This window comes from Hyperolius riggenbachi, chromosome 1 (assembly GCF_040937935.1).
Source record: "Hyperolius riggenbachi isolate aHypRig1 chromosome 1, aHypRig1.pri, whole genome shotgun sequence".
Classification (NCBI taxonomy): Eukaryota; Metazoa; Chordata; class Amphibia; order Anura; family Hyperoliidae; genus Hyperolius; species Hyperolius riggenbachi.
This window is the reverse complement of record NC_090646.1, coordinates 419631845-419657961: the sequence shown is the minus strand read 5'-3', so window position 1 is coordinate 419657961 and position 26117 is coordinate 419631845. Positions and strand designations below refer to the sequence as shown.

The 26117-nt window shown below is 41.7% G+C and overlaps 1 protein-coding gene across 1 annotated transcript in view; it reads left to right on the top strand.

The window, feature by feature from the left end:
- Positions 1–26117, top strand: part of TRPM6 (transient receptor potential cation channel subfamily M member 6) — a 194711-nt gene that overhangs the window by 139629 nt on the left and 28965 nt on the right. Inside the window, exons 32-34 of the mRNA XM_068242291.1 lie at positions 1883–2169; positions 3743–3825; positions 15023–15228. Coding sequence (XP_068098392.1) covers positions 1883–2169; positions 3743–3825; positions 15023–15228 — 576 coding nt within the window. The remainder of the gene's footprint in view (positions 1–1882; positions 2170–3742; positions 3826–15022; positions 15229–26117) is intronic.

The following is a 26117-nucleotide window of genomic DNA, read 5'->3' as shown; positions in this document are numbered from 1 at the left end:
AGCAGTGCAGAAACTATGGAAATATGCAAATCATTTTAAAGCTCTCTTTCTCCTCTTTCCAATGATATATAAATCACCGCCCTACACCTTTTAGTTTTCGCTATTTTTGCAATTGAAATTGCCGCGACCACGATTTCAATCGCGAAAATAAAGAAAACTAAAAGGCGTAGAGCGACGATTTAGGTGTCACTAGAAAGAGGAGAAAGAGAGCTTTAAAATGATATCCATCTTTCCATAGTTACTTGTATTACACAGGACGACACTTTCCCCAGTGTCAGCAGCTCCATTCAGCAGAAAAAGTCGGCCTGTGTAATACAATGTAACTATGGAAAGATGGATATCATTTTAAAGCTCTCTTTCTCCTCTTTCTGGCGACACCTAAATCGTTGCCCTACGCCTTTTAGTTTTCTTTATTTTCGCGATTAAAATCGCGGCCGCAAACTCCCATATCAGATATTTTGGGAAAAGACACTGGGAAAAGATTTAACGGAAGACCATTGGCAAACAATTTGGGTACTGACACACAAAGGGTCCCCTAATGTTACAATACAGGAGCAAAACTTCAAAATTCTGACAAATTGGTACAAAACACCAGCAATACTGAGCAAATATGTAAAGGGGGTCACAGATACCTGCTGGCGATGTGATGCTCCACAGGCAGATTTATTGCATGTGTTTTGGTCCTGTACAAAGTTATCCTTGTTCTGGAAACAGGTACATAGTCTCTGTGTGAAAATTTCTGGCTTACAAATCCCACGGGCTCCTGAAGTATTCCTATTACATAGCAATAATATCTCACTAAAAACATACAAAAGAAGTATCCTAGTACATTTAATCAATGCAGCTAAAGCAACGATACCAATACTATGGAAACAATCAGACCCACCTACGATTCAACAATGGCTAACCAGGGTTGAGGGCCTTTCACAGATGGAAGACATTGCACTAACAGCCAGAGAACAGGTCCATAAGTACGTTGAAACATGGGCCTGTTGGATTGTATTTAAAGATACCGATGAATATAAAGCCTTAATGCCTATTTGAAAATCTCTTCCCCGGGGGGGGAACTACTCTTGCTGAGAGGGGGGGTGAAGTGAGCTGGAGGGCGCCAATACTAACACCAACAATGTAATTCCTGAACGAGACACTTAGTTACTTGTGTCCCTTAATAAAGACATCGTTAACATGCTTAGCGCTCGTGCGCTTTTTCTAACATCTGCTACTATTCTTGAGACCTAAAATTGAATACTATATTTGATGATGTCAGCCTACTGATTATTTAGCATTAGCCAAAGATAAACACAAAACAAGGCTTGCACAATATGCTTATATTTGATATTAAGAATGAAAGGAGAATGTACATGTTATATCCTGTTTTATTGAAGTATGCAAACAAGACAATTGTTGTAGCATTGTAATTTTCTTTTGTTCAATAAAGCTTTAAAAAGTAAAAAAAAAAAAAATCGCGGCCGCGGTAATTTCAATCACAAAAATAGCGAAAACTAAAAGGCGTAGGGTGGCGGTTTATATATCATCGGAAAGAGGAGAAAGAGAGCTTTAAAATGATATGCATCTTTCCATAGTTTCTGCACTGCTCGGAGTCCCTTTAAGCCAAGGTAATAAATATGGCAGCCCCCATATCCCTCTCACCTCGGGTATCCTTTAAAGAAATGTTATTGTTACCAGTGTAACTTGCTTGCTAGAAAATAAACATAAACTATGACAAACTACTTCTACACATTATAGCAGTTTATATTTTTTTTATAAAATACAGCTGGTCCAAGTCATAGATGCAGAATAGGAATTCTTATTACTAATATGATTGCGGCTTTCTTCATGTCTTATAAGTATTTCTATCCCTGTGTGTGCCTTTGTGTTACAGCTGGAGAGGAAGTCACAGTATATCGCCTAGAAGAGAGTTTTCCATCCAGCCTGGACAGGAGCAAGTCCTCTTGGTCACAGAGAGGGATGGCAGCAATGCTCCGGATTATCTCACCTGAGGAGATGGATGGCGGTCTGCGCAGAGCTCTAAAAGTAGTCTGTACATGGTCTGAGCAAGATGTTTTAGATCCAGGAGAAGTTTTCATTGTGAAGTCCTTTCTTCCTGAAGTGGTACAGATGTGGCAAAAGGTTTTCCATGGTGACACAGTACTGCAGCTTTGCCTCAGAGTAAGCTAACTCTTCAATTAAAATCCTCATAAATTAAATAATCATACACTTGATGTAATGCTATATATGCCCAAAATGTATGAACATTAATATTAGAAATATATGCATGCAAATATTATTACTAGATTAATATAAAAAAAAAATCAAAGAGTAGCTGTAAGTCATGTTTGAATTATGCATATTATCACATTAGGTGCTCAATGTGGTCACCATTAGTATCCACACGCTTTTGATTTCTAACTATTCCATGAACAGCATTGACCAGAGTGTCTACAGGCATTGCTCTGCACAAGTCACATGATGACAACAATTGTGCTACTAAACATTGCTGCATATGCACACCTCCACACACAGGGCTTTCTCTAGCTAAATTAAAGGAAAAATATATGATTACAAAGCCTAGAAACTATGAACTGAATAAAGCTACGGTACATATTAAAGCGGACCCAAACCAAAACATTTTTTTAATTACAAATATTTAATTGCACCACTCTGACACATACAAAGATAAATAAACACTCCTTAAAACCTATGATCATTTCAGTGCATGCTTTTCACCCTTCTCTTTGCAATACTAGGGTTATACTGGGGCAGCCATTAGCAATTCCTCCATTGCCAGACACCACTTACTCCATCAGTTTGCCGAATTTTGTCCCGGCAATTTGAAAGAAAGGGAGGGATTCCTCCAATAAATGTAAAATATTTTATATTTGTCATCATGCAGCTGAAAAAAGGCTGCTATTTATTATTATAATTTAGAAAATAGATTTTATTTCTGAAACGCGTTGAGGGAGGCCGGGCAGCGGGCGGTTCAGCAGTAGTACGGTACTACTGCTGAACCGCCCGCTGCCCGGCCTCCCTCAACGCGTCACTCTCCGGACTCCTCCTCCTCCTCAGTCACTCACTTCACAGTGCCGCCCACTGCCAGCCACCCACTACCACCGGACCGGTACTTCCTGAAACTTTTGTATGGGGAAGCGGGCAGAGGGGGGAGCGCTAGCGGAGGGGGTGGGGGAATTTCCGACCCCCCCCCCGCGATCGGGGCATGCTCCCCCCTTATGCCTGCGACCCCATAGGGGGGCAGTATTCGGCCGAACAGGGGCCCTGTTCGGCCCTGTTCGGCAGCCATTTAGTAGTTCGGGGCGAACCCGAACTTAAAAGGCCCGAACGCGAACATCACCCGAACAGGGTGATGTTCTGCAGAACCCGAACAGTGGCGAACACTGTTCGCCCAACACTAGTCTACAGGTGCCTAACTGTATGTGTGACCTCCTTCCCTAACCTTCTTCCCATAAACCCTAATATACTTCCCTGCTACTTGCCCTGCCGCCTATATATGATTCCGGATGATATTTTGGACTCCCTACCTGCTTTCCTAGAGGGGCGAGAGGCCAGACCCGCTGTGGCCCGGCGGAACCTCCCTGCCTGCCTCTGTCTCTTAGCAAGAAAGTCCAATATTTTAGCATAATATAATGGTAACAATGTACACCTATATTTTTTTATCAGAACTAGTTTTTGACAGGTTTGTACTCACTGACTAATATGCTTAACATTTCCAATTTATATCATAAAGGAAATCCAGCAGCAAAGAGCAGCACAGAAGCTGATATACACCTTCAATCAAGCGAAGCCACACAGTATTCCTTACAATCTGAGGTAACAGAAAATAGATGCATACAGCAGAACTCACTGTAATCTCTACAACTTCAGTATACAAACATTACAACTGGAAGTCTTTATAACAAATTTGCTCATAGAATATAACAATTGGCATTGCACAATTTGGTAATTTATGTCTTGTAGGACAGGGGTCCCCAACCTTTTTTAGCCTGGGGACCACTGAAAAACCAGGGAAGGGAAGGCGTGGTTAGTGGTTGGTAGCCCCCCTTCCCCGATTTGCAGTGTATTATATAGGTAAGTAGGTATCTAGGTATAGTTGTCCCCAATATAGGTAGCTAATACAGCTGCCCCTGTGTAAGGAGTATAGTTGCCCCAGTATAGTTAGTTAGGCAGTATAGTTACCCAAGTATAGGTAGTATAGTTACCCCTGTATAGCTAGTATAGTTACCCCAGTGTAGCTAGTATAGTTACCCCAGTATAGCTAGTATAGTTACCCCAGTATAGCTAGTATAGATAGCCCAGTATAGCCTAGTATAGTTACCCCAGTGTAGCTAGTATAGTTACCCTAGTATATCTAGTATAGTTACCCCAGTATAGCTAGTATAGATAGCCCCGTATAGCTAGTATAGTTACCCCAGTATAGCTAGTATAGTTACCCCAGTATAGCTAGTATAGTTACCCCAGTATAGCTAGTATAGTTACCTCAGTATAGCTAGTATAGTTACCCCAGTAAAGCTAGTATAGTTAGCCCACTATAGCTAGTATAGTTACCCCAGTATAGCTAGTATAGTTACCCCAGTATAGCTAGTATAGATAGCCCAGTATAGCCTAGTATAGTTACCCCAGTGTAGCTAGTATAGTTACCCTAGTATATCTAGTATAGTTACCCCAGTATAGCTAGTATAGATAGCCCAGTATAGCTAGTATAGTTACCCCAGTATAGCTAGTATAGTTACCCCAGTATAGCTAGTATAGTTACCCCAGTATAGCTAGTATAGTTACCTCAGTATAGCTAGTATAGTTACCCCAGTAAAGCTAGTATAGTTAGCCCACTATAGCTAGTATAGTTACCCCAGTATAGCTAGTATAGTTACCCCAGTATAGCTAGTATAGTTACCCCAGTATAGCTAGTATAGTTACCCCAGTATAGCTAGTATAGTTACCCCAGTATAGCTAGTATAGTTACCCCAGTATAGCTAGTATAGTTACCTCAGTATAGCTAGTATAGTTACCCCAGTAAAGCTAGTATAGTTAGCCCACTATAGCTAGTATAGTTAGCCCAGTATAGCTAGTATAGTTAGCCCAGTATAGCTAGTATAGTTAGCCCAGTATAGCTAGTTATAGTAAGCCCAGTAAAGCTAGTATAGTTAGCCCAATTAAGCTGGTATAGTTACCCCAGTAAAGCTAGTGTAGTTACCCAAGTGTAGTTAGGATAGGTGCTCTGAGTGCCCCCTTCTCCCGTGGCCGCAGCTCCTGTTACCTCATGAGCTGGTGGCTGCTTCCTCTCTTATATTCCCTTTGGGCCCCTCTCCTCTTTGCACCATCTTCTATAACTGCAGCGCATCCCATGGCTTCTGTAAAGAGGAAGGAAACGGGACAGCAGCTTCCTATAGTGGCGATATACATCACTGTTACCATGGGAACTGCTGTCCCGCTTCCTTTCCTTCCTTTCAGCAGCCGTGGGACGCGCTGCAGTTATAGAATATGCTGCAAAGAGGAGAGGAGCCACCAGGGAATATAAGAGGAAGCGGCAGCCAGCTCATAAGGTAACAGGAGCTGCGGCCACGGTGTAGATTTAGATAGTTGTCTACTTAGTATGACCTGCTTACAGTTATTCTGTGTTTTTCTATACCATTACCATTTAGTGTGTATGTGTGTGCAATCTAAAATCAGACTAGGTGGAGGCTATCTCCGAAGCATTGGTGATCACAGACTGCTTTAGAAAATATTATAATAAGATACTATATACCGGCTATTTACATTGAATGGACTTCCCGTTGCTTTCTCCCTGAATTTGGCCAGATACAGAATGAGTTAAGGGACCCAAAAATCTTAACCGGAAACTTAAAGGAATACTATCGATTGAAACAACTTTTTTTTAATACTCTATATTAGTGTACACATTACCACTAGTGCTAGGGGCACTTTATTTATTCACCCAGGTCTCTCTCCCTCTATTTCTGCTTAAAAATTCATTTCTCACACAGCTCACAAATATATTTCACTGTGTCACTCACAGCATGCAGGAGACATGAGGAGAAACAGGCTGATCTGAGGTGGTAACAGGTAACTAAATGAGCTGTAATATTGCTGGGATATAACTAGCTATAACACTAGTCTGTGTTTACACTCAGACTGGTTGCCTGGCTGCCTGCTTGTGGTGATTGACTCCAGGCTGCATCCACTTTACAAGCTGCTGAGAGGGGCAGACCACTGTTTACAATTAGCATCAAGAGAAGCAAAGATAATAAACACACATTGCTAGAATATTTAACCCCTTACCACCATATCAACAAGATTCTTTCAGCAAGGCGATAATTACACTATAAACTGAGGAGTTGATAGCAACTCCCCTGTGCAGAGGCATGGTCTAGCCCTCTGGGAGCCGTCAGTATTTAGATACATTTTGTATCCAAAACTGACGGAGGATTTTACAGCTGAGAGGAACAGCTGTGTGAGGAATCAAATTGCTCCTAGTACTTGTCCTAATGTGTGCTACAACATACAGCATTTAAAAATAAATGCATACATCGATAATATTCCTTTAAGTGAGGTATATGGAGGCTGCCATATTTATTTCCTTTTAAATAATGCCAGTTGCCTGACAGTTCTGATCTTTTTGGCTGCAATAATGTCTAAATCACACACCTGAAACAAGCATGCAGCAAATTTAGTCAGACGTAGTCAAAAACACCTGATCTGCATGCTTGTTCAGGGTCTATTGCTAAAAGTATTAGAGACAGAGGATCAGCAGGACAGACAGTAAATCTGCATTGTTTCAAAGGAAAGAAATATGGCAGCCTTAATATCTTCTCACTTCAGTTTCCCTTTAAGATCAAAGCACAAAGGTTCCTTATGTGAAGTTTGCATTGTATTGCATTACCTTGCTGTAACGATTGTGGAATTATCTCCGTGGTCAGCACATATCCTGCACGCCGACACCACGGAAATCCTCCACAAACGTTTGGATAAGAGAACCCAGCTATGGTGCGGATGCACCCATAGAGAGGAATTCCAACCGGAAGATGGAGCTGTGGAATGCAGAGGAACAGATCCTCTGCAAAGCCACAGATGCCAGATAAGGATTGTAGGTAATGGGGCAAAATGGAGCAGGATAGTTTCTCTCGAGGGAGAGAGCACAGAGACAGAATGTATGTATGTCTACCAATCTAGTCGCCGCCCGGCGACAGTCGACATACAACAGCGAAAACCAAAGTGTGAACGCAATCGCAAGAGTGGCGATTGCCAACAGTGACACACGACAGAGTAAAGGTTAAACATAGGAGCAGAGCAAAAGGCACAGCATATCATACAATGAGAATGTCAATGAAAATAACAAACGCAATACCTAAACGCGGTCACCGCGCGTTAGGCGCATCAGCGACAAGCGCGTTTACGGCGCGGTCTCCACACGATAAGCGCAACAGAGACAAACAGGCCACCCTGACTAACGAATGACCACAAGCGTTTGCTCCAGACAGACAGACAAACGGAAAACAGGAATAGGTCAGATAAGATCCACCTCTCTTCCCCCAGAGCGAGTGCGATCCGGATTCAGGGACAGGACAGGAAGGATCCACTGCTCTTTCTGCCAGAGCGAGTGTGAACCAAGTACAGAAACAGAGCTAGCAGGATCCACTGCTCTTTTCCGCCAGAGCAAATGTGATCCAAGTGCAGAAACAGAGCTAGCAGGATCCACAGCTCTTTTCCACCACAGCAAGTGTGATCCAGGTACTGAAACAGAGCTAGCAGGATCCACTGCTCTTTTCCACCAGAGCAAGTGTGATTCGAGTACAGGAATAGGCCTAGCAGGATCCACTGCTCTTTCCGCCAGAGCGAGTGTGATCCACACGGCAAGACAGACAGAAGGAGTAACCAGTAGCAACCGCAGCTCTGGCTAGCACCCCTAAGGCAGAACACAGAAGGAAGCACTGCCACTACCACTAGGGAGAATGCAATCTAGACAGATGGAGCAGCCAGTAGCAACCGCAGCTCTGGCCTACACTCCCAGACAGACAGAACAATTCCCTGTCGACAAGGCAATTGAGACAGAGAGGGAGAACAAGGCAATACAAATAATACGCAGAAAAAGTGGGATCAGCGCATCACCAGGCCGCCTCTGAATGGCCTCAGCTCAGAGATGCGCTGATCCCCCCCAGAGACTACAAACGCACCTTGAACCCAAACAGAGGCTCTGCATATACACCAAAGAAAAACTAACAAGTGGGAGCAGCTGACCAGAATTAAATCAAACATAGCAAAGAAATGAACAGCGCTACTTAAAAACAGATGAATGCTTACCTGCAAAAAAGTGCAGACCCCACTCATGGGATACAAATACACAATGAGCACACATACAACCTGTCTACCACTTGGAGGATGTTAGTTTCCACTAACACCTTGCATGCAATTTGTTAGGTACTCGTCCCTCCCACTGTCGAAGAAGTCTTTCCTCCATGGGAGGGGACCTAACACTAACTAAATCCTACCTATCCATATGCATAGCCTGTTGCAAACAACAGCAAGGCTGACACTCTAGGAGTGTTTGCAGGCAGGGCCGGATTTGTACTTTTTACCGCCCAAGGCCCACTGGCATCAACGACCGCCCCCTTTCTCTGCTAACTCATTCACACTTTGTGCGCTTCTGTCTGCTTTTTTTAAGATACATGTTGCTGAAAAAAAGCGGACAGAAGCGCACTGGTGTGAATGAGCTAATCTAGATTTTTGCAGTGGGCTCCTGGCAAAATACATAGATAAGGCCCGGTTCACACTTGCGGTGGCCCTCCGGAATCGCCGTGCCGGAGCCGCACCGCTTGCAGAACGGACGGAACGGACGCACGGCATAGCAATGAAAGCCTATGCGTCCGTTCACATGCGTCCGTTCTGCCGAACCGGAGCCGAACCGGATCCGGGCCGGATCCGGACTCCGGCCTCCGTTCCAACATGCGCTATTTTTTCATCCGGCTCCTCCGGCAGCCGTATCCGGGGCGGAGCCGGACTGCACCATCCGGCCAATACAAACCAATGGGAACCGGAGAGCGCACAACACACTGGCTGAGAAATCCGGATGTTCTACCCCACTTCCTATGGGGATTGTTGCGGCGATATTGGATGGGGACACATGGGCAAGCATTTTGGAGTGGAGCAGCACAGCTGGATCCGGATCCGGAGATGTTGGCAGCATGTCGCAGGTTGAGGTGAGTGCTAAACAGCAGAGGGCCTGATTCCACAGGTCCCCCTTCTGCTGACCTCCCAGACCCCAACATTTTTTTTGTTTTTAACGTTACTTTTGCCAAACGGATCCGGATCGCATCCTGATGGACACCTGATGCAACCTGACCGGATCCGGATCGGATCCGGATCAGAACCGTACGGTTCCGATCCGGATCCGGTCCGGATCCAGTCAGGTCATCCGGTCCGTTTGGCAAACAACCGCAAGTGTGAACGGGGCCTTAGTCTTCACTGCTATTGTCTATAGTTACATTATACCTGTTTTGTAACCCTTCCTTCTGCTCCGTCCAACTATCTAAAACGTTTGGGGCAGATCATTACCTCTCTCACCCATCCCAAGGAATCCTCTTCCAGTGCCGCCCTGCAGCTCAGTTAAAATTGCTGAGTAGCACGGCAGAGCGTGCTATTTTCAATAACTGAGTGGTGGGTCAGGTTCACACTCCTCTCCTCTTCACTGCACTGGGGTGCTATGCTGCAGCATACCTCTTTATGGCACATGACATGCAAGAACACCTAGAAGCTGCACAGAAGTACACAGTATTAAAATGCCTCACTACAATGAAGAACAGGAGAGTTTAGATCTGACCAGCCACTGGAGTAGATAAAATACCTTGCTGCACTGTGCTATTCTGATGTAGGGAGAGGGTGTCAGTGGTGGAGGGTGTCATGTCACACACTGGTTTTCAAAGGCATTTGTGCCCAGTACATGTTATGCGAAAGGCTCAGAAAAAAAGAGTAAAAAGCCTGGGCAGTGTAAAGTTATTAACAAGTGGTGAGGGACTAGTAGTGTGCAATATATATATATATATATATATATATATATATATATATATATATATATATATATATATATATATATATATATATATATATATATATATATATATATATATATATATATATATAAAATCAAACAGAACATTTACAGAAGTTAATGCAGACATATAACTTTTTACCAGCACCTGAGCAGTGTGCTGTCCTGTCAGCCTCCCCTCTTGCCCAGAAGATTAAACATAGGAACTTTTTCTTTCACGGAGGTCTGCACCTCTGCCCTGGGATTCCATTTGTCACCCCCACCAATATTACTGAGGAGGAAGTGCTGCTGGGGTGCAGCTGCCAGTGTTAATAACAGGAGAAGAGGAATTCCAGTGTGACTAGACACACAAAAGCAGGGGAGTGTTTGTAGCAACACATTACAGACTTGTTCCAGACACAAGAGAACGTGCATCTAGGCAGACCATACCTCTCTGCAGCTTTCACTTCCTAAGTTCCTACCAGCTTCGGAGGTTAAAAAGCATGTGTGAACCATCTCCTGTACCCCCCCCCCCCCTCCGAATTTGCGATTGGTAGTAACAAGGAGGAGGGCGGGATACAATGGGTTGCACTTTTGCTATTAGCCAGGCTTCTGGACCCGAAGGAACTATTAAGTGACAGCAGGCAGGGCTGCAATGATGCAGACACTGTTCCTGTCACAATAGCAAAGATGCTCACTCTGTCCTTGTCTATAGCTGCTGCTGCACACACAAGCATGTAACTTTGTGTGCAGAGCAAAGCATGGGGCGGCCACTGACAAACATTGCCATTATTGTGAGAGATCTCATGGACAGCTATTGGGACACTGTTAACCCGCCCCTTCCTAGGCTCCGCCCTAGTCCTCAGCCTATGTGGCCTCCCCACAAATCCAGCCCTGTTTGCAGGAACAAACCTTCATGACCAGCAAAGGACTCTGGGAGAACATGGTATTTATACTGCAAGCCTTCAGAGGAGGCAACTAAGCAATTTGCATAACAAGTATATGCAAATTCCTCAGCAGCAGAGCAGGTCTGAAACTTGCAAAGCAAAGACAGGTCTCTTATCCGGAGACCTGCAGCCCACAGACTTAAGGAATGGTCAAACAGCTGTCTGCCTGTGCAGACAGCTGAGCGGATCATTACACTTGCCTTGCTTGCTTGGACGTTCACTGCACCCGCGGGGGTACAGTGAAGTCTTTCCGATCCTGATAGCTTGAAGACTGCCTTCACCACGTTGGTGACTGGTAGTATTTCTGCTAGTGGTGTTCCTGTGGACGTAACTATAGCTGCGGTTGCTATTAAATACGTTCCTTCCTGTTTGTCTTGTTTGAACCTGTGTAGAAGTTTGCTATTGCTGGAGCAGCAATTAGACTGGCAAACAATTCTTATGTCTGTCTGTTCCTGCTGGTCCTGTTCCTGTGGACATAACTATAGCTGCGGTTGCTATTAGTTACGCTCCTACTTGTTTGTCTTGTCCGTGCCAGTGTAGATGCTTGCTATCGCTGAGGCAGCGATTAGTTTGGCAAGCATTCCTTCTGTCTGTCTGTTGTCTGTTCTTGTTTACTCAGTGTGTTGGACATCAAATGCTCAGTGCTGCAGTCGCACCGAGCAACCATTGTGTCCTGTTTATTGTGGCGGTTATTAGAAGCTCAGAGCAATCTAGCTCCATTGCAACCTAGCTCCATTGTTCTGGCAGGACTCTGGCTGGGGCACTCCAAAACATTGTTGTCTGCTAACCATTTCTTCACCAATTTTGCTGTGTGTTTTGGGTCATTGCCATGCTGAAATCTCCACTGGTGTCCAAAGCCAAGTTTCTCTGCACACTATTTGATGTTGTCATTGAAAATCCTCATGCATTTCTCTTTTTTCATGGTGCCGTTTTCTGTGATTAGGTTCCCTGGTCCATTGGCTGAAAAACACCCCCAAAGCATTAGGTTCCCACCACCATGTTTGACAGTGGGATTGGTGTTCTTTGGGTTGAAGGCGTCTCCTTTTTTACGCCAAATGAAGGAAACATAATTTGGACCAAACAATTCAATGTTTGTTCCATATGACCATAACACAAAAGACCAAAAGTCTTCTTCTTTGTCCAGGTGTGCATTCAAAAAGGCCAAGTGAGCTTTTGTGTGCCTTATCTGGAGAATGGTGTCCTTCTTGGACCTGTGGAACCCAGCAGTGTGCAGTGTCTGTTGGTTTGTCTGCCTTGGGACATTGCCACCAGCATAGCCTAGATTCACCAGGATGGCATTGGTGGTGATCCTTGGATTCTTTTTCACCTCTCTCACTATCCTCATTCTTTAAAAATGTTAACCCATATTGATAGGATAGCATCTTGCATTTGATGGAGATTTGTGGGATGCACATCCAGGGCACAAAGATCCTGTTCCATTACATCCCAAAGATGCTCTATTGGGTTGAGATCTGGTGACTGTGGGGGCCATTTTAGTACAGTGAACTAATTGTCATGTTCAAGAAACCAATTTGAAATGATTTGAGCTTTGTGACATGGTGCATTATCCTGCTGGAATAACCATCAGAGGAAGGGTACATGGTGGTCATGAAGGGATGGACATGGTCAGAAACAATGCTCAGGTAGTCCGTGGCATTTAAATGATGCCCAATTGGCCCTAAAGTGTGCCAAAAAATCCCACTCACCATTACACCACCCCCAGCAGCCTGCGCAGTGGTAACAAGGCATGATGGATCCATGTTCTCATTCTGTTTACACCTAATTCTGACTCTATTGAGACTCATCAGACCAGGCAACATTTTTCCAGTCTTCAACTGACTTTGGTGAGCTCGTGCAAATTGTAACCTCTTTTTACCATTTGTAGTGGAGATGAGTGGTACCCGGTGGAGTCTTCTGCTGTTGTAGCCCATCCGCCTCAAGGTTGTGTGTGTTGTGGCTTCACAAATGCTTTGCTGCAACGAGTGGTTATTTCAGTCAACGTTGCTCTTCTATCAGCTTGGATCAGTCGGCCCATTCTCCTCTGACCTCTAGCATCAACAAGGCATTTTCGCCCACAGGACTGCCGCATACTGGACATTTTCCCTTTTCACACCATTCTTTGTAAACCCTAGAAATGGTTGTGCGTGAAAATCCCAGTAACTGAGCAGATTGTGAAATATTCAGACCGGTCTGTCTGGCACCAACAACCATGCCACGCTCAAAATTGCTTAAATTACCTTTCTTTTCCATTCTGACATTCAGTATGCAGTTTAGGAGATTGTCTTGATCAGGACCACACCCCTAAATGCATTGAAGCAACTGCCATGTGATTGGTTGATTAGATAACTGCATTAATGAGATATTGAACAGGTGTTCCTAATAATCCTTTAGGTGAGTGTAGAAAGCCACCTGAATCATTTGGTTAAAAGTTAATTGCAGTTGAACCTTCACTAAAGCAGAGAAAAAGTTTACCATTAACTGAAATTTTTAAAACAATCCAATGTCATTCTTGATATAGCTGTATTAAAACAAGAAATGGCAAATTTTCTTGATGGAGAAAGTACCTTGATGATCACCACATCAGCTTGTATATATATTCAAAGAACTAGTAGTACACCTTTTACCCAGCAATTTTATTGATCTGTTCTTTATGTAAAAATTGTAAACGTAGTGCCAGACGCCTCAGTCTATAGTGAATAAAACAACAGACAAAAGCCAATTCAGTTACATCGTTTCCTTGCAATGTTTGCAATGGAACAAGTCAGTTTCAGGTCAGAAAGACCCTTTGTAAAGCAGTTTTCATAAATAATCACAACAGTGAGGCTCAATAGTGCCAGTTCACTGACGTGAGCTTTTATGAAAATTGCTTGACAAACGGCCTTTCTGATCCGAAACTGACTTGTTCTGTCGCAAACATTGCAAAGAATCAATGTATTTGAAGTGGGTTTTTGTCTGTTGTCTTATTTAACATGGATTGTGAAGTTTAGCACAGTGTTTACTGATTTTTACATAAAGAACAGTTTAATAAAATTGCTATTAATTTGACTATACCCTGAGGTGTACCAGTTGTTTGGATATATAATCTTGATTTAGCTTCACCTGCTGAAGTTAAAGCTGCATTGTCTACATCTATACCATCCTCTCTACAGACCTTAGGTTATAGGAAGCCATCTGGATTATCTTGTGCAATATAACATAGGATTGTAGCCATGTAACGCAGAAGTTTAAAGTGTAACTTGAGTAACATGATGAGACAGACATGTATACATACAGTATCAAGCATTCAAATAACTAGGCAGTATTTCTCATTTCTTTTTCTGCCTGAAAGAGTTAACCATTCGGGTTTGCAACTTACAGCTTCTGTCCAATCAGCACTCAGTTGGGCTATACCATAACCCTCATTGATAAGGAATTACAGCCATAAAACTCTTGCATGGCAGAGAACAACTTCTGAGTGAAAGGGATAGATAAAAAGGTCAATGGTTTGAGACAGGGAAGACTGTGTCATTGAGCATTGACAAAACAATACATCTACTTTTCCAATTTTTTAAACATCTCATAAAACTGGGGAATACACAATTATTTATATCATCAGTTTATTTCCACTAAAGAACAACAACTAATGTATCTAAGCAAGGTAATTTATTGTAATAATAGGCTCCTGGATTACAGCACAACCACACTGAAAGCTGTACTGTTCACTGAAAGTGGTTCTATTTACGTGTCTAGATCTACACTCTAAAGACTTTGCACGCTGGATGCAGAGGATCATCATGCCGTCAAACTCAATTGAGAAACAGACTTTAGAAGCCATGTGAAGTTACTGTACATTCATTTATATATTTATTGTAAATTTCTACAGAACGATTGTACTTTAAAAATGAATTCCACACATTAAAGTAACACATCTCTTATAGAATATTTTGCTTCTCTGAGTATATAAGAATGGTTGATGAAAATCATTGTACACATTGTGTATTGTATAACATGAAGGCCACTTGTGCAGCTTGCTTGCGCCTCATCAGCTTTATTGGTGTTACAGGTTCTTAGAAGTCTTTCTTATCTATTGCCATTCTGCTAACCAATGGCTGACAATAGAAAAATACCTGACGGGAGAATTCCGCAAGTACAACAACAACAATGGGGATGAAATTTCTCCCACTACTTTACTGGAAGAGGCATTATTATCCTTTTCTCACTGGACCTATGAGTATACAAGAGGAGAGCTGCTTGTCCTTGACCTACAAGGTAAGAGAAATTCATAACTGGCACACGTAAACTCCAAATGAAGTGCTTTTAATGTTACAGTAAGGGCAAATATGAGAGCGCATATTGTAAAAAAATAAATGTAATCAGATATCAATAGAATAGAAACTACAAGATATCAACCAAAACCATTTTTATGCTCGTCTCAGCTTGTATTGAAATGCTCATAGAATACTAGGAAACTAAGTGGGAGCTATTAATGAAATGTGTTAACTTATTGACCAAATATCATACAAATAGCATAAACTGACATTATTAAAACCAGCTCACCCATAAAATATACTGTGGCCAGCTGAATATGAGCACAACTTGCATAAGCACTAATGTTACCATCCTGGAGTGCACTCCTTTAAAGGACAGTGCTGAGAACAAACAATCTTCAGGCCCATATATCAAATGATTCACAGAAACAGACGTCCACCCATGTGCCAGTTGTGATGTAAGCTGTATGATATTTGGTCAAATGTAATCAGAATCCATTAAAGTGGTCCTGTGGTTAAACAATGATGTGCTCCGTAAGTTTATCTTAGCATCGGGGAAGTGGTTGAAGTAGTCAAAAGCCGTATCTGCCATTTTTCAAAGAATATTTTTAGGCTGCATTGATGACTAGGGCATGCCATTTACAACACCAGAACTGGCAGGGATGTGTTCACTCCCTGACGGATTATGTGTGGTGTCATTCAATCAATTCCAGCTCTATTGAGCAGAAAAGATGGGTGGCTGCACAAGATGGAAGCACCACATGAGATCTAAAACAGGCTTTGACTTCAATTTTACCCAAGTCCGGTACACATTTTATCTGCATCACAAAACCACTCTTTCTGTGCTCATTTTTTTCTTACCATATACATAAAATTGTGATTATGTAGAATGTTTGGCAGATTCACTTCTGCTTCCCTGAATATGTTTCTCTCTAAAGAGGAAGGTATCATGCATTGTTTGCAATTCTTGCTCAGTCCCATAACGTGGTGCTATAGCATCACAATTAGTGTCACAATTGTTACTGCTATAACTGATGGCAATGAGCGCCCAAAGGAGAGGGTCAAGGTACAGCCTCTGGTGAAAGGAGGGTGAGGCAGTCAGGGAAGTTCAATAACACTATCTGTGTCCAGCCTTACTGAAAATGCAGCAGCACCGAGGCAGTCATTTTAAAAGACCACTGGTGTGACTGGATAGTTAGTGGTCAACTATAAGCCTTTGTTTTGTAATAGCTGTGAGACTGCGTCCTAAAATCAGCCTGTCACCATGCTCACTGTAGTAATGTAAATGCCATGGGTTGAGCCATTTACTAAAAGGGAGATAGAGAACTCTTGTTATTGCATTGCTTTTTTTCAAATGTTTAGTGCTAGTCTAGTAGCCAAACACTACTAGAAGTGGTAAATGATTGAGGTTTTCTGGTATGGATCTTTCACCTGCTTACAAAATTGGTTCCACATAATACTAGGTCAGATAATCTAATATCCATCACACCACTGCTGCTGCTAGCATTGTATGTCTCAATGCAGCCAAAAGCTATGAAATGAAACTGTCAATCACGCACAGATCTCACCTTGGCAACCCTGTGCTCCCTCCCTGCTCAGCCACAGTAAGAATGGCCTTGCTTAATAAATGCCCAATCAATAAACATTTGAACATCAATCAAGTGCACCTTTTTAATGGGTTTTCATTGGATTCAAAATGTTTACCAAATTTGATTTATTATTATTATTAATATTATTAATAATAATTTATAAAGCACCAACATATATAACGTGGCACTCGACAAATTAAGAAACAAACATATGGGGTACATAATACAGACAAATGGTATACACCAATATACAAAATACAGAATAAATACTAAATACAGAATTGGTAATTACAGTGATAAAAGTAACACAATGAATAAAATGTATAATTAATTCCAAGACACAAAAGGGTAAGAAAGCCCTGCCCTTCTGAGTTTACAATCTATGCACTTGGATTACAGTTATAACTTGTGACTTTGAAGATTTGAACTAAGAATATAATACAATACAATAAGATTTGTTAAAGAGACTCCGTAACAAAAATTGCATCCTGTTTTTTATCATCCTACAAGTTCAAAAAGCTATTCTAATGTGTTCTGGCTTACTGCAGCACTTTCTGCTATCACAGTCTCTGTAATAAATCAATGTATCTTTCCCCTGTCAGACTTGTCGGCCTGTGTCTGGAAGGCTGCCAAGTTCTTCAGTGTTGTGGTTCTGCTATGAACTTCACCTTCCCGGCCCCTCTATGCACACTGCCTGTGTGTTATTTAGGATTAGAGCAGCTTCTCTCTTCTCTTATCTTTTACAAGCTGGATAAATCGTCCTCTGAGCTGGCTGGGCTTTCACATACTGAAGAATTACAGACAAGGGCAAAGCTGTTTGCAGGAAGAAACGAGCAGCCTGAAACTTCAGTGCATGAGAACAGGAGAAAAGAAACACACAAATGATCTCTTGAGATTCAAAAGGAAGGCTGTATACAGCCTGCTTGTGTATGGATGTATTTTCTATGTGTAGACATACTGCACATCAACCTACTTCCTGTTTTGGTGGCCATTTTGTTTGTTTATAAACAAACTTTTTAAAACTGTTTTTAACCACTTTTAATGCGGCGAGGAGCGGCAAAATTGTGTCAGAGGGTAATAGGAAATGTCCCCTAACGCACTGGTATGTTTACTTTTGTGCGATTTTAACAATACAGATTCTCTTTAAGTGCTTTTCTCCTATAGGACTCTAAGCACATAGATATGTTTCAGATCAACACATAGCTGCAGGTGGGTGGACAGGGCTAAAGAGGAAATAGTCAGGTGTTCATAAATGCCAGACTAAACAGGTGGCTTTTCAGTTTGGTCTTAAAGTGGACCTGAACTCAGAATGTCCTCTCTGCTCTAAAAGATATGCAACAGCATAATAACCTTTAAACAAAAAACATTTCTTTGTTACACCTGATACAAATTCTGCAATAAATCTGCAGTCTCTTATGTGTTGATAGACAGCACTCCGCTTTGTTATCATTGGTCTCAATACACCCCTCCACAGGAGTTACACTCACCCGGCCTGTTTGACCACTGCGAGATTGGTCAAGAATCGGTGTGATGTCTATCAACACATAAGACACTCTGAGAAGGAACTTGCTGAAGCCTAAATAGAGCGCAGACACTGATAGACTGTTTACTTTATAAATAATAGAACTGATGTGTGGTTTTTAAAGACCTAAGACTATAAACACAATAGGACTCATCTGTCCCTACATCCTAGCGCTGTTCATAATATTTTATAATAAATCTGCAGTGTCTCTACTTCCTGATTCATTGAAGCAGACATATTGTTAACTTCCTGTGCTTTCAAGTGGCTTTATCTGCCATCTCTGCTATAGGCAGTCATGTGACACAGGGGGGGATATCAGACTACAACTTGTGATTAGACACAAATGGGGGGAATTAAACAGACTAAACTCTGTAAATACGTACAGGGTGCATTTCTCTATGTATTTCTTCAGTCCTGTGCAAGTATTCAGGTCCACTTTAAATGCTTCCAGGAATGGAGTGTGGCAAGGAGTTCCAAAATGTAGGGGCAGCATGACAGAAGCCTTTGGCTTTATTTTTTAACAATATTTACAGTGTTGTGTTATATAATGGGCAAACCTTTTCAAATGTAACAAGAGCAACCTTTGTTTAGATGTAAGAAAAAGCAAAACAGTGAGCCATGTTGGAAAAAAAAGTATTAATGACTGTATTTTTAAGAGACCAACAGTTTCAACCATGAGAACTTAATACCCTGTCATTTACAAATAGCGGCAAGCCAGAGTTTATAAAAACCTATAAAGTAACGTTAACCTGTACCTGAAGCTTGGTAACTAAACCTCTAAAGATGTGCAATTATATCTAACATTTCTTGTTTGATGTAGCTCAGTTGTAAAGGTAATGAGAAAATCTGGCAGTTATGCACTTATTTTATACTATGATTTCTACTAGTAATCAATTAACTGAGCGTGGTTCCTACTATCCGCTTCAGAGAGAATTTAGGCTTGCTTTCCTAAGGAAAAATAATGTACCGTACTATTACAATGGCCACAGACGGGCTTCAACAATGTAGGGACACTTAAAAGTAGTGACATAATATTTTGTCCCACATAAAGGTATCCCACTATAATTATCACTAGGGTATAGGACTGTCAGCCTTTCAGCAGTGAAATGTTGAATTAGTTTATCTGTAGTTTCTATTGGGTCTTAATAATATAATAACAGATCCAGTAAAGTACTGTTAATTAGGCACTGCTCTTGTTTGAGTGTGTAGTTTTGTTCAACTAGAGCATTTAGCCATGAATTTAGATAGGGAGTTGGATCTACCAGCCATGTACCTTTCCATTGATAAACTATATTCAGATTTATGGAATATTTCATTTAAGTGGAGAAACTCTTTTGCATTCCAGTATTTAATTATGAAGTTTTTCTAGTTGAAATCAATATATACTTAATAAGAAACCTTAGATGGAAAGACTGTTTGACCTCATCAACATTCAACAGGGTTAGTATTTTAAGGCATTACCATAGGATATAGAACAGGGACTCCTGTCTACCACAATCCCTCCAGCAATTTGGGGAGGCTCCAAAGGTTTAGAAGCAGACTCTGGGGGTGACCAAGTTATTAGCTCTAGATACGAGGAGAGAGAGGATGCTGGTACTCAAGGGATATCCAAATGCCAGGTTGATGGCAGGCAGATCTCATAGTTGAATCTCCCGAAGATCATTTGTATGTTGCACCAGTACAGGTGTGCTCACCATGATGTTGGATGAAGAAAGTGGTGGAGATCCAATGAATAGATGAAGTAGGAGCACCAACCTGAAGTTCCAAATGTCTTGTCAAAGTAGATGTGGACCTGCAACACAGCCTAAAACCAGAAACCTAGGCAGGTAGGTGAAGATAACAGTGGCACCGAACAGCTAACCGCTATTCCATTTTCTGAAAGTGACACTTGATCACAACGTTGGCTGTGTTGTATTTCCACATCTTTAACAAGACCGTAAATGCATATGGAACTTCAGGTTGGTGCTCCCGCTTTATCTATTCATTGGATCTGGAAATGATTGCATCCTTTTGATCTGAGATTGTGGGAGGTGTGGTGCAGTTGCAACAAACCCTCCAGTTTTCCATTGTGTAGAGATTTGAATGTCAATAGGCCAATCTTGAAGAGGATTCTCCATTTAGTGAAGTGAGTGAAGAATCCGGTGTTCTGTGGCAATGGCGGCGTTGGTTTGTTATTAGCCCAGGAAAACTACAGTTTGCTTTCTTAAAACAGAAAGTATTTGCGATAATTCAGGTGGGAGTGAGCTTGAGATGTCTCCCAGTGCATCACTGCTGAGTATATGCAAATCAACCATTGTTGACCTGATGCTGGGAATACACGGGTAGATTTTGGAGCTCGATTCTGCGTCCGATCGTTTTGCACACTCGATTCTCTTATCTTCGCTCATTTTTCTTATATTTTTTCAAGTTACTTCAATGACAAATCGAGCGGCAAAACAATCAAACGGTGATTGGGCATGTCAGAAATTATCTATCTAACTATTTTATGAGCTCAGAATCAAGCCATGTATTCCCTGCATGAGAAGCTAAACACACCTCCAGATCCGCTGGAATGCAATGATGTGTCAGCTTGTTAATTGTACAGAATCAAAATAATGCAACATGCATATAGACTGTTTTAGACTGATTGATCCTCATCAGTGTATGGCATGGATTGTCTCTATGGAGTAGGACTTGAAACACCCAGAGGTAGAGACTAACCAGCTAGCTCTTGGTGAACCAGAACTCAATGGAGTGTGTGAGGGGCTACAATGGTCCAAAAAGTCCCCTCACTAAAATGCTATTGAAAACAAACGTTTGCTTTCTTAAAATAGAAAGAATTTGCGATAATTCAGGTTGGAGTGAGCTCCGAGATTTCTCCCAGTGCATCACTGCTGGAATATGCTAATTAACCATTGCAGATGCTTTCTGTGCTTATTGCAGGCAGTGCAGGTCTTTATTGGAAAGGCCTGAACCTTTTGTTTATCTTTTTAAAATAGTTTGCTCCCTGTCACTTTTTCAGTACCAGAGAAAATATTAATACATTATTATTTCATTTGTGGCTGAGTAGTATCTACTTTGCACTTGAATAGCTGTTTAATTTGCATTCAAGTTATGTTTTATTGCATCTGAATAGTGCTTGGTCACAGCAACAAATTTAATTCAATGCAGTCCGCAAAACACATCAGGATAGAAAGACGGGCTGTGTTCAGAAACATGGAACACAAATCAAAACACATTAAGTGCAACTAAAACACATTTTTTTTTATATTGGCATATAAGATCCCATTCAGAATTCAAATTCTGCATTTAAGATTCATCTAAAGTGCTTCAGAAATAGACATCAGTTGTACAATACAAATACCCACCCACACAAGCATTGAATCTGATTTTAAAGCACAATGACTTCCATTTTTTATAAAACAAAACCATATGCTGTCATGTATATGAAAATAATTATAATATCCAGTATTAAAATTAAAAAAAAGTCTTGTCCTTTAAAAATAGATGCTTACAAATATAAGTTTGTTTCTAATGGTAGTTTTAGGTCTGGAGGCTTCGCTGCTGCCCAATAGAAAGCCCTATACCCAGCTGCCAATCTGCAGTGGAACAAAGTGAGTTCTGGGAGCTGGTTGTGCTTCTTAGTAGGGATCTCCTAATTGCACTATTAGCTGAAAAGGTTACACATCTTTTGTCAGATAAACCAGCTTTTATAATATATATTTTAGCTGTGTATTTAGCTGATTAATTAGAGTTATGTTAAAAAGAAAATTATTATGCCAAATGTAGCCCCTAGTGTACCAATAAATGTGTAGCTATTTTAAATACAACTGTTATAAAACTTGACAGAGGTCCAGCAGATGATCACAGTTTGTTGCAAATACTGAAGGTGGCCACTAACTGCCCAATTTCTAGCGAAAAATCGTTCGAGCGATCAGAAATTCTGATCGGACGAAAAATCGTTCATTACACCATCAACTAACCAATCTTTGCTTCATATCTATCACAACCATCAAGAAAATCCAAATGTTCGTTCAACGAAAATTCATTCGGACGACATTTTTTTCACTCGTTCATAATCGATTGTGTCCACCAATGGAAATTATTTACAACCAATCCGATCAGAATTTCTGATCGCTTGAATGATTTTTCGCTAGAAATTGGACCGTTAGTGGCCAGCTTGAGACTGAAACAAGCATGATTGTGCAACAATGTTTATTGCAAGGCATTTAACATACAACATGCATGCAAGGAAATCATAATACAAGTGTGCACAATCACTCGATACACAAAAAGCATGCGAAGAAAGCGCAATGCAAGACAATACAGTGTGCACAGTAAATCTATCTATCTCTCTATCTATATATCTATCTATCTATCTATCTATCTATCTATCTATCTATCAACTAACTAACTAACTAAATATATGCACAGGAAATGTATACAACCAGGTACAGTACAGACGTAGGCAACGAGGAAAAACAGGAAGGTTCAGCAACAGATCAGCAAGTACAGGGGCAGATAAAAAATCAGGATTGTCCAGAGATTCAGGGTGAGCAGCATACAAAGTTCTGGCACTGTTGAGTTCTTGTAGAGCTCTTAAATAGAGATGGCTTCCACCCCCCAACCCCTGATGCATGTACACCATCAGGCAATGAAAACACAAGGAATGCACCATACAGAATAGAGCCTCCTGCTGGAGGACAATGGAGGTCCAGGACAGCCAGAGTCAATACTGCCACCAACAGGCAGAAAGTGGCAGGATATGATCCCTAACAAATACAATGTAAGGTGAAACATTTGTGCATTCGTGAATGTATCACTCTCTAGCTTAAGGTGGCCACACACCATACAATTTTTTGAAATATCTGTTCAATTCAAGAATTGCAATCAATTTTTTTCTGACTGATTGTAACATTTCAAAAATCTGACCAATGCAGCACACACCTGTGTTAAATTTTTCCCCAATTATGATAAAAATGATTGGAAACTCTGAGAAAATTGCTTGGGCGTGTATATTAATAAATTGACAATCTAACACATAGGTTCTCAACATGCGGTACGCGTACCCCAGGGGGTACGTCTGATGGTCCAGGGGGTACTCGGGCTTGATATACTTAACCAAGAATAACAAATTTAGAGATTTAGAAAATTATAATTCTTATTTAAACAACACCAAATTAGTATTTTAGCTAATTAAAAGCAATAATAAATGCTTGCACATTGTTTAGAACCAATTATCATTTACTACGATTAAATATATATTTGTCAAGGGGTACTTGTGATCATGTTTACTATGCTAGGGGGTACTTGGTGAGTACAGGGTTTTAAAAGGGGTACACACTAATAAAATGTTGAGAAACACTGATCTAACACACACCATACAATCTTTAGAGAAATTGAAGAAAAATATCTGGCATTCCGGATAGATAAAAATTGAAAAAAATGGGAAATCCGATCGGATCTTTCAGTCGAATGGAAAAAAAAGCTTTCGATTTTTTTCGGGAGATCCGACCGTTTTTATCGAATTGCTGTAAAATCGGATAATTTTATTGTATAGTGTGTGGCCACCTTTAGGCTGATGCAAAAAGGTTTAGTTAGCATGTTAACAGTTTCATTTCACCTTTCTCACCTTTCTTGGAGAATATGTGTGTATCATACATGTTTTTTGTTGATTGTTGCATGATACAGTGGGCACAGCTCAAAATCGGAGCATGTGTAGCCAAGTACTTGCCTACACCAGAATATATGAACCAGAATGTTGATCAGAGAACAAAAGAAAATCACACCAAGGTGGTCATCAGCCTGCTATGACCAGCCAAGAAGCAGTGCCCCACATGGTGCTCCATTGCTGTGTACATCTGTTTCATCATGAGCCAATCTTTACCAGGAGGCTCACAGAATATAAATGGATTAGGCAGTGTGTGCGGGATGACCGCCCTGGGTGCAGACCGGCAAGTAGAAAAAGATGGCACAGGCAGAAGGATATAACCGCTAGGCGGTAGTGAGCCGGTGAGGCGCGGTGCTGCCGAATGGAAGTAGAAAGAACACCACCAGAGCGATCACCTTCCTTGACTTCTCCTGCGCGTCCTGTGGCTGCCTGCATCCGACGTCAAGTCATCATCATGTCACCACCACGTGATGACACCTGGGGCTCGATTCACTAAAGCATGCTAACACTTAGCACGACAGTGATAAGCCGCTTTGCACGTGATATCATGTGCTAAGTATCGTTATCACGTGAAGTCACTGCAGATCATGTGAACGGAATGTAGATCATGAATTATTACTGTATACAGTACATAAAGCGACGCACGTTAATGTTTGCATGCACCGTATTACATTAACTCACATGTTAATGTAAGCACCACTGCTGATTTCATTACCAAACTCTATCTTCTGATCGTGCAAAGCGTCGTAGTTTTTAATGGCATTCCGCACTTACTGCGTGAAGCGTACCACTGTTTACGCAATAAAACTTAACATGCGAATGGTGGAAACTGTTCACCTGCACAATGGGCTTGATTCATTAAAGCGTGATAACTCAGTTATCACGTGTAAAGACTTTGCACATGCCAATGCGCGTGCAAAGCATTGTGCGCAGGAACAGTTTCCACCGTTCGCGTGTTAAATTTTATCGCGTTACGCTTCACGCGCTAAGTGCGGAATGCCATTGAAAACTACGATGCTTTCCACGATCAGAAGATAGAGTTTGGTAATGAAATCAGCAATGGCGCTAACATTAACATTTGTGTTAATGTAATACGGCGCACGCAAAGTTTAATGCACGTCGCTTTATGTACTGTATACAGTAATAATTCATGATCTACATTCTGTTCGCGTGATCTGCAGTAACTTCACGTGATAATGATACTCAGCACATGATAATTATACTTAGCAGGTGATAATGATACTTAGCACGTGCAAAGCCTTTACACGCACGTTTGCACGTGCAAAGCCTTTGCACGTCACGCTTTATTGAATCGAGCCCCTGATGTCCTGTAGCGGTACTGCAGGCTGTCAGTGCTGTCGGTGCCCATGCAGGCTGTCCGTGCAAGGTGCCCATGGGGGAGTCGGCTTTTCGGGCTCTCTTCGCCTGTGTGTTCTCCTGGTCCCTGTTTCCTCCTGAATGAGCAGCTGGTCACTAGTAAGTAGGCAGATCTGCTTGTGACCTGTCGCTGTGTGATTGTCCCTAAAGAGTATAGGTTCGCAAGTCCATGGGCTGACGCAATTTTTACACCCTCTTCCTGGGTGCAATTTAGCCTAGAAACTGCCCTGCACACACACATAGCATTTTATTTTACTATCCACTTCAGCAATTTGAACTGTATTAAGTTAATTGCATAAAGTCAAATTGAAAATTCATTTTCATTCCTGGCTATAATGTGACAATACAAGACACACTGGGCTCGATTCACAAAAGGGTGCCACTAACTCAGTTAGCACACCTAAAAGCTTTGGCCATGCTAACTAGGGTGCTAAGCAGTTAGTACGCCTAAAGCTTTTATCGATCGCGGGCAAAGTTTAGCGCTGCGTGCGATACGTCGCGCTGGGTGCGATGAAAACATTGCACTGGGTGCGCCTAAAACGTTGCACCGGGCACTGTGCGACGTTTCGGGCACACCCAGTGTGACTTTTAGGCGCACCCAATGCAACGTTTTCATCACACTTGGTGCGACGTATTGCGCGCAGTGCTAAACTTTGCACAACCTAAAGGGCTTTAGGCGTGCTAAGGGGCTTTTAGGCGTGCTAACTAAGTTAGCACCCTTTTGTGAATCAAGCCCACAGGGGTGATAAATA